Genomic DNA, 10,045 nt, shown 5'->3' on the forward strand with positions numbered 1-10,045 from the left:
CGTCCCAAGAGGTTACTCGAATACCACCTGGATACAGAAAAATATGGATATTTGAGAGGAGGATGATAAACAAATATTATATGGGTACTATAGAAACCCGAGGCATACGAAGGCAACATGTTCTATGTTGAGGGAAACTTTGGTGCCTAAACGTCAACAGAATTATTTTCTTTTAGAGAATATATTTATTACAATACTTTCATTATCTTGGTGTTCAAAATTTATTATTTCTTATTAACTTATGCATAACTCATTATAAAATGTAACAAAGACAAATATATTGTTGGAATGAAAATTTATGGTTTCTTTATTTATGTCATATATATTTACTTCGCAGTAGTAATAAAAAATTACATCAATCATGTCGTGGGGATAGAATGTGTGCCATAGGTCAGTAGACGACACTCGCAAGGAGGATTTCTATGTACAACTGGAGATGCGGGCCTATAAACTTCCTTACTGCATTGTCCTTATCATCATCGCCTTCACCCCCACCCTCTTGCTCATCTCTATCTTTATTATCGTCATCGTCATCGTGGTCGTCTTCGTATTCGTCTTCATTTTTACCTTCATCTCCATATCGTTCTTTCATGCTCAAGTAAGGTGTCGTCTTCGCCTCCAATCATGTATCATCCACTCCACCAACAAATTGTTGCGCTGATGACCCACCCCAATAAAAAAATGATGCTGGTGGTATTTGTGTCATTATAGATGTGTAACTGTAAGGCGCCACAAAACCCGGATACACTGGCATTGACGTCGACATCAGGGTGTAGAATGTAAGAGACATCGGCGGTGCCCTAAAATATGTACTTGTGGGAAGAGAAAAATCGAGAACATGCAGTGGTTGTGTATAGTGCGATGCTTGTGAAAAAAACATGGGGTTAATGAAATGAACAAGAATAAGTAGAATGAACTGACCGAGATATTGCGTAGATATAGACAGTGCTTCTTCGAGCGGAACCGATGATGAACCCGCCGTGCGACCGCATTTGGCCTTACGTTGCTACTGGGGTGGTCGTCGTTGCCTCTTCTAGCGAAGTTGCCTACTCCTCACCTCCTTTGATAGTAGATATGACTTATAGGCAACTCTGGACGACAACAAGTACTCCAAACAAGCCGCCGTGGCCACCAAGAAAAATGGTTTGCAGATGGGTAAGAAATCAATCATATGATCCCAAGCCTAGATGTAGTCCTTGTGCATCTCTCGCCAATTCTCGTCGTTCTTCCCCCACATGTTCACCTTGTACAACTTCTTCAAGTCTCACGGTGCTGGTAGAATTTGTTGTCGATACCCAAATTGTAGCAGAAGCAGGCAACTACTATTGACATCTTACCCGATTCTGTGGCCCAATACAACTCCTGGTATAACGTAGCCAACACGGCTGATCCCAACTCAATTTTTTGCATTCTTTGAAGTCTACTAGGTGTAGTAGCCACCTTATGTGTATCAAAATTTGAGATTTATCGGGAATTAAAATGCCGTTGATTAATTGAAGAATGAATGATTGGGTGTATTGTTCTTTGACGACCTTAATCGCATCTATAAGAAGCTTATCAAAATTTTTTGCCAACCATTTCATCAATATTCGACCACTATAAAACTTGTCTGGGACCTTCTTTAATAATGCTGCACAAAGATCCTTTTTTTATCGGGAATAATTGTTGTTACCGTAACGATCGGTCCATCCATCGGTAGATCGAGTTGTAACGCCACGTCCTCTAGTGTGATTGTACACTCGCCACATGGAAGATAGAAAGTATGTGTCTCAGGCCTCCATCTTTCCACCAACGCGCTGATGAGTCTATGGTCAAGTTTGCAGCCCTCGAACATATGAGATGTATGCAAGAATCCCGCCTATTGCAAGTAACCATGAATTTTAGTAATTGGAGGCTTTGACAAATTATGTATGAACGCCTCCAAAACATAGTCATCTGTTTATTTATAACAACAAAAAATTATTTTTATTTATAAAAAAATTAAATTTAACTTAATTGAAAATAACGAAAATTAAATTTTTGTGTTATCATTACTGCTTGAGCGACAGAAATGTGATTATGGTCAAAACGAATTAGAGAGGTTGTTATTAGTGAAAATTTAATTCGAACAAATAAAATACAGAATAATTAAAATTAATATTTTTAAAAGAGAATATCGAAAATTTTAGAACAAGAACTTGAGAAAATTGAGAAAGTTAGGAGATTAGAAAGAATTGAGAGAATATTATGTGAATGAAAAATAAACAAATTTGGGGGTATTTATAGGTAAATAAAAATGACCATTGTCCTTTTTTACCGTTGCACGACCAACATTCAAATGACCGTTGAGGGAAAACGTGTCCATCTGAGCACGCTTTCTGTTTCTCTTTTAAAAAATAACTTATTTCCCTAAATTTTTAAAAAAATAACTTATAACCTTAATTAAAAAAACGACATAATTACCTAATTTAGCCTACTATTAACTCAACACTCGTGTATGTCACATATTCTGAAAAGTAACTTTTCGAAGGAACCTAAGAAATAATTAAACTTTTTACAATATTCAAGAAAAAAACTTAGAAGTTGTAAAAGAAATCAAAATCAAAATTACAGAAAACTAAAACTTAAAAATATACTAAATTGTTCTTTAAATGTGAACTTTTTAGTATTATTTATTAAGATTTTATATTTTATATTTTACATGACATGTCACTTTTAATATACTTTACTATATGTCAATTTTTCATTATAATCAAATCAATTACTAATAATTTTGTTAATAAAAGAATATCTTTTATAATTGAAAGCTCAATTGGATGTAATTTTTTAATTGCTATATTTATTGGTTTTTATTGGGAGGTTGTTTGACCCTCAAGGGTTTATTTTTCTAATTTATACTTCATTAAATTAATTTTTGAAATGGATAAATTATTTTTATATTTAATATAAATATTAAAGAAAAATTCAATATATTTGGTGTCACGGCCCATCCACTCCTATTAGCGTCGGCCCTAGGTAATTTCCTCTCATTTTAGGACCAAACCGGACCCAAATCAAAATCCCAACCGGACCCAGATTTCTCTCTTCTAATTTGTCCTAAAACCTTTCTTTTCTTTTTCTCTCAGCTCCACCGTCCAAGAAAGAGAGAGAGACAGAAAGAGAAAGGGAGAGCTTCGTTTCATTTCAAAATCTCGATTTTTGTTTTCTTTTTTGCCCAAAATACCCTTATCTTTCTTCTCAATGCCATATCCAGGTTAAACGCCGCCACCTTAAAGAAATCTAGACTCCGAACAATGATCGTCCGAACCTACGGTCGCCGTAACCGTGGTTTAACCAGGACATTCTCCGACTCCCTAGACGACGACGTCTCCGACTCCCCTCCCTTGTCCCAAGAAACGTTGCCGTCTCAGGACATCTACGATTTCCCTTTCACTACCACCCAGGAATCCTCTTCCTTATGGCCGTCCTCTCAAGAATTCATCGACGACGACTACAAGAACCAAATAAAAGCGTCCGTTAAACCAACCCAAAGATGTTTCGAATTCGAAGATCCAAGAAACGGTGATGTTAGAAGATCCAAGAAACAGAAGCAAAACCAGAGCAAGAACGAGGTAGGGTATTCTTCTATGCCGTGGATTTCGCCGACTTCGAGTCTGATGGAGGCTCAAGAATTCGGGGAAATGATGGAGCACGTTGACGAGGTTAATTTCGCGCTTGATGGGTTAAAGAAAGGCCAGCCAGTGAGGATCAGAAGAGCGAGTCTTTTGTCTCTGCTTTCGATTTGCGCCACTGCCCAACAGAGGAGACTGTTGAGAACTCATGGGTATGTTGAAATTCTTGATGGTTTTTGGTTTTTAGGTTCTTTCGTTGAAATCTGTTGATATTGGCATCTGGGTAGTGTTAATTTAGGGTGGAATTTTGAAATTTTAATTTAAATTTGGTTATGAAATAACTTTGTTGATTCAAACGGATTAAGGTGCATTTTGCTTCTTTTTGGCCTTTTGTTTTAGACATGGGGGATAATATGGATTAGTAATTTTAGGGACGTTAAGCATATTTGAAATTTTGAATTCCCTTCTGGGAGTCTATAGACTATTCAACTATATTTGGCTTTCCGATAGAGTTAAAGGAAAGATAAATGTATCAAAGATTTGGGTCTTGGATGAAAACGTAGTTTATTAGGAATTGTAAAGGGTTGGCGGTCTTGCATTCCCTTTTGGGGATTGTGTAAGTTATTGATGTTTTTGATAGTTTATGGATAGAATTTGATTTTGTTATTAATTTAAAGAATTCCTTTGGTGGTTAGTTTGTGTTTCCAGTAGTATTAAGGACTGTTACATTCTGTTATATTTTTTTTCCTTACTAGAATGTGGTTCAATTACTTCGTCAGTTTTTTCTTTGTCTGTTTTGAAAAGTAGAAAGCTAAATAGGTAGATTTTCTAGGAGTGGATAGTTTTTTTAAAATAGGTAAAAATAAATTAAAGACCATAACATCCTTAATTTTATTTGATTCTTGAGTAACTGTTAGCTGAGTTGGAGTAACTTGACTCATGAAAACAACTTGGTAAGACATTATGTATGGTATAAAAAGTATAGGTGCCATTTCCTGCAGCCGTGTCAATTGATTTTTTTCAGCTTATTCAATCTTCATTTACTGGTTCAGTGCTTGTTTCACTCTAAAAGAATGTGAAGATAAAGATGGAGTGGTTTTCCTTTTAGACCAAACATACGCATGAATATCCTATTGTCTTCTGGAAGGAAGAATTACTGTGACGCTCTTTGTTGTCCTTACACTGGCTTCGCAAACATGTTCTTTTCAGGATGGCAAAAACAATAATTGATGCTATATTGGGGCTCAACTTTGATGACATCCCAAGCAACCTTGCTGCTGTGGCCCTTTTTTACGTGTTTACCAATGATGTACGTTTTTCAGCAGTTGAAGTTGCACTTATTGTCTATTTATAAATCTATACATAATTTCTGCTCAATAGTTGAGGATTTTATGCACACATGGGGTTCTTGTGAGAAGGTGTTGATCCAGGACTAAAGTAAAAGTTGACAATGACAAAACCAATACTTTTTAGTTCAATTAGTTCTGCACATAGAGTCTTTGTAAATGACTAAATGTGTGTCTCCTACTGCAGTCTTGCATGTGCTGCTACAGTAAAACTAGTTACAATTAAAGGTGAATGTTAATCTGTTCTGCCCATGTTTGGTTTCACCTTTTATCTTCAGTTGATTTTTATTCTTTATTTTAGAAATTCAAATGTCAAGAGATCCATGCTTATATGCCTAGCTTTTATGCTTTTTGGTCCCCAAGACCAGTATTTGCATATAGTTGAATCAAATGTTTTGAACATGTTAATTGCAATATTCATCAAGGTTCTTATGAATTTATTGTGTCAGGGTCAAGATGACCAGCTCCTGGAGTCACCTTGTTGCATTCGATTTCTAATGAAAATTTTAAAGCCAATTATCCCCACTGCTAAAGAAAACAAAACAGAGAAACTGGGCTTTAAGCTTTTGGCATTACGCAAGGATGCCAATGTCGCACGGGATACAACTAAGGCGTTGGATTCAAGCTCTGCTGCTATTATCTCTAAAGTTGAGGAGATCCTTGTTAGTTGCAAGGAAATGAACTCAAGATGCGGGGATGATAGTGATGTAAGAAGGCCAGAGTTAAGCCCAAAATGGATAGCTTTGTTGACATTGGAGAAAGCTTGTTTGTCTAGAATTTCTATTGAAGGTATGTAATGGATATCTAAGACTTATTAGTATTTATTTATAATTTGTGTTGCTTGAAATGTAATAGGAGCTCAATATAGACCTAAACAGAGCTACATATGTATATAAAGAATGCATACTCTGGTAATTTTTTACACTGCTAATTTCTTTTATGTTTTTTGCACTGGTATTGTTTATTCAGATGCAACTGGTACTGTAAGAAAAACTGGGGGCGATTTCAAGGAGAAACTACGAGAGCTTGGAGGACTTGATGCGGTCTTTGAACTGGCCATGGAGTGCCATTATGTTATGGAGGTGTGAGCTTGTATGTTAGATCTGGTTTCTGTTCTTTTGCATTTCAAGTGAAGGATATTAAGAAATACTGCTTTAAATTTTGGGAAAACCTCTTGCATTTACATAAAGCCATTCATTGGTGACATATAATGCATTAACTTCTGTGCAGGGTTGGGTGGAACAGAGTTTATCTTCTCCTCTTACCGAAGATAGAAAGGATGTGCAGAGCCTGGTGCTGCTTTCAAAATGTTTGAAAATCATGGAAAATGCTGCATTCCTCAGTAGTGAAAATCAGGTACTGAAGTTGTGATTTACAGTTATTTTCTTCTATGCTTCTTATGCCTAGCTTGTGTAACTAAACTGCCACTTCTATTAAGCTGTTAAGAGTCTAAATGTTTTTCTTTATTTTTATTGTAGAGTCATCTACTAGAAATGAAAGGGAAATTTAACTCACATGGACCTCGACTATCTTTTACAAAGCTTGTTATAAGTGTAATCAAGATTCTCTCAGGTACTGATGTTGCAATTACTACCCCAAATTATTATTATTACTACTACTAATAATAATAATCCTAATTATTATAATAATAATTATTATCATTATCTTCCTTTGAAAGATTTATCGCATTTCGATTTTCCAATGTCATTGTTTCCAGGGCTTTATTGTAAGAGTTCTTGTGGATCATCCAGTATAGGAAAGGCTTGTGGCAATTCTAAAGCCGTGGGTGGTGTTGATGAATTTGCTCTAACCACAGATTGTAAAGGTATCAGACAGTCTGATGTTTTTGAATAAAATATATCATTCTAATAGCTGCCGATGGACTTGATTGATTCTTTTTAATTTTGCAGTGGATAGACATGATATTATCTACATCAGTTCATCTGAAAAATCCTCAAGCATGGAGTGGTCCTCTGAAAAATGTTTCAATAAATCTCAGATTGAGCCAGGTCCCTCCAGTCAGTGGTTAGGTCATCTCGTACCTAGTTTTCAAAGTGAGAATACATCCACGAATGATAGTCGTTTACTAAAAACGAGAACCCGTTCTTCCTTTGCCAGCTCATGCAGCGGGAAATTAGGAAATTCATATGATGAAATACCTGTAACAAGTAATTGGTCAGGGATTCTTTCTGAGAGGCCTGTTGGTTCAAAAGATGACAAATGGCAAGTTTTAGAGGATAGTCAGGATCCTTTTGCTTTTGATGAAGAGGAATTCGTGCCGTCAAAGTGGGACTTAGTCTCTGGGAGTAAAAAAACATCCCAAACTAAAAAGCATCGGAAACTTGGGCCAAGAAATAGAGAAGTCCAAATTGAGCATCAATGTCATACAATAAGCCAAAAGGAATCAACTAGTGAGGAAATTTGTCTGAGAAAATCTACCAGTGAAGAATATAATTATTCTAGTGCAGCTTCTAGTTCTAAATATGGTGAAGAAGAATATGCCAGCCTTCTTTCTGACTGCCTTCTTGCTGCTGTCAAGGTATTCCTAAATATGCAGTTCACATATCATCCAACCTTTGCAGTGCTTTTTTTGGTTTCAACACATTATTATAGTTTATTAGAATAACGTAGAAATTACCTGTCCTGCTCAGTCTGCTTTGTGAGTCCTTCAATGGTATCGATTGAATTGATGGGTCTATGCAATTTAATGGATAGCAAAAAACCAGTTTTTGCTTTGTATGACTTTTTACTATCATGTTTCTCTAAGAATGGTGGTTTATTTGATCTAACAGTGGGGGTCTTTTCTTGGCAGGTTTTGATGAATTTAACAAATGACAACCCACTCGGCTGTAAGCAAATTGCTGCCTCGGGGGCCCTAGAGACCTTGTCTAGATTAATTGCTTGCCATTTCCCTTCATTCTGCTCATATATGCCTCGCATCAGTGAAATGGAAGACAATTCTCTTTGTGTTGAACTTCACAACCAGAATGACAGACCTCTTACTGATCCAGAGTTGGATTTCCTTGTGGCAATACTGGGTCTGCTTGTTAACCTAGTAGAGAAGGATGAACATAACAGGTTGATTTACCTTCTTTGCATTCAGTGCAGTGGCTTAGAAAGCAGAATAGAGGTCATTTTTCTGCTATTTTTATACTCTTAGTCACAGGCACATAACAATTACGTGTCATGCTTCTATGTAGATCACGGCTTGCAGCAGCTTCTGTTTCTTTACCGAATTCAGAAGGGTTAAATGAGGGAAGTCACGTGGCTGTAATTCCTCTGCTATGTGCCGTCTTCCTTGCGAACCAAGGAGAAGACGATGGTACTGGAGTTCTTTCTTGGGTGAGGACCCCTCTTTCTTCTCATTTTTCATGATTTGGAGCATTATCTTTTTATGCTAGTGTGCTTGAAGAATTTGTCATCGTTGACATGGCTTAAATCTTTGTTGTATTTGATCATACAGAACGATGAGGCTGCTATGCTACAGGAAGAGAAAGAAGCAGAGAAGATGATTTTAGAAGCCTACGCAGCCCTACTACTTGCTTTTCTTTCCACTGAAAGGTTGGTATCAATGATATCCTTCCCAATGCCCACTTCCCTGTTTTCTTAATAAACTTATTTTTCACTGTCACTGACAGTAAGAGCACACGAAATGCAATTGCTGAATGCCTCCCAAATCACAGCCTGTCGATTCTGGTACCTGTGTTGGAGAGATTCGTGGTATGTGTTCATTTAATAATTGAAAATTAGCAGCTATATAAGCAGTAGATTGGGAGTTTATCGCAAATTCATGGACTGCAAAGCAATTAACTGCATTTAGGCCTTTAGAGTTATGAAGCCATGGGTTAGCTTCGGACATAATCTTTAAACCATTTTTTTCAAATTATCTTGCAGGCATTTCATTTTACATTAAACATGATATCTTCAGAGACTCATAAAGCCGTGAGTGAAGTGATTGAATCATGTAGGATACCATGAGGACTAATGAAATATTTTGTACAGCCTTGTCTTTTAGATTAGGGGTTTTGTTATAACTGAATGCCGGTGCCGACGAGGATCGGAGTTGGCAACACACTGAATCGAACTGACCCACAGACCTCGTTATCAACCATTTGTTTGTTTCTACCCACAATTTTTTTCCCTTTCCATTTTATTTACAGTATCATTCTTTGTAGTACTATTGCCTCGCCTTGATGCAGGCCGAGGGTTCAGTGTACATGGAAGGGAAAAATATAATCAAGAGAAGTTTTCCATGGCCTTGTGTTTGTAAAAATGAATGTCAATATGAAACCTTTTCCACAGAGTTATGTATAATTAAATAAAAATGACTTGCACTCAAAGAAACAATTCTGTATAACAAAAATATCTTTTACACTTTGACTCAGCCCGAATTCATATTAAATAAACCAAAAAAAAAATTAATTTAACTTTAAATGTAAAGTATGTAAAATATCAATTTAAATTTAAACTTTTTTTATTTTTTAATAATGAAATGGACTTTTTGGGTGGGCCAAATTGACTTGAGAAGGGATTGGATTTGAAATCTTCTTTGGAATTAGGATGAACACCTTTAATTGGGAGTTATAATTCAGGAAATTTTGGTGCTATTAACTTGAAAAAATCTTAAAAAAACTTATTAATCTTTAGGTGAAGAATTCGCAGAAGGTTTAAAATTACTTAAATTTAGGATTTAAGATTAATCACCTTCAATTTATTGGACCACAAAAAAAAATGTCCATGAAAACAATAAGAAATTTATATAAGAATTTAGCGACTTCTAGGGCTTTTAAGTGATAACTGAGACAGTAGGAGATGGATGAGAACTATTTGAAAGGTACAAACTCCTAAGTTTCTAAGTGATTACTAGGACAAGAGTTTGATATATGAATCAATTGAAAGAATATAAACTTTTGGAAGCTTCTAAGCTAGTATAGATACCTCGGAAAGAGTTAAAGATTGCAATAGAAAAACTAGAGGAAGAAAATGTCTGTTCAAAACCATAGTTATGTAGAAGGCTGCAGAACTTATTTATCACAGTGAACAATAATAATTACAGTGAACTTATTTATCGTCGTGTCTCATATCTAAGCTACAAAATGTTATACTAAT

The 10,045-nt window shown here is 35.9% G+C and overlaps 1 protein-coding gene across 1 annotated transcript; it reads left to right on the forward strand.

Annotated features, from left to right (window-relative positions):
• The first annotated feature begins 2,966 nt into the window (after positions 1–2,966).
• LOC108486641 (wings apart-like protein 1) lies at positions 2,967–9,283 on the forward strand. The gene is made up of 13 exons (XM_017790797.2): positions 2,967–3,802; positions 4,800–4,899; positions 5,386–5,725; positions 5,906–6,018; positions 6,167–6,292; positions 6,415–6,508; positions 6,654–6,761; positions 6,847–7,475; positions 7,749–8,014; positions 8,137–8,278; positions 8,400–8,497; positions 8,575–8,656; positions 8,831–9,283. The coding sequence occupies exons 1-13, from the start codon at positions 3,273–3,275 to the stop codon at positions 8,912–8,914; spliced, it is 2,712 nt and encodes a 903-aa protein (XP_017646286.1). The 5' UTR covers positions 2,967–3,272; the 3' UTR covers positions 8,915–9,283.
• The last annotated feature ends 762 nt before the right edge of the window (positions 9,284–10,045 follow it).

Source organism: Gossypium arboreum, chromosome 6 (genome assembly GCF_025698485.1).
Source record: "Gossypium arboreum isolate Shixiya-1 chromosome 6, ASM2569848v2, whole genome shotgun sequence".
Classification (NCBI taxonomy): domain Eukaryota; kingdom Viridiplantae; phylum Streptophyta; class Magnoliopsida; order Malvales; family Malvaceae; genus Gossypium; species Gossypium arboreum.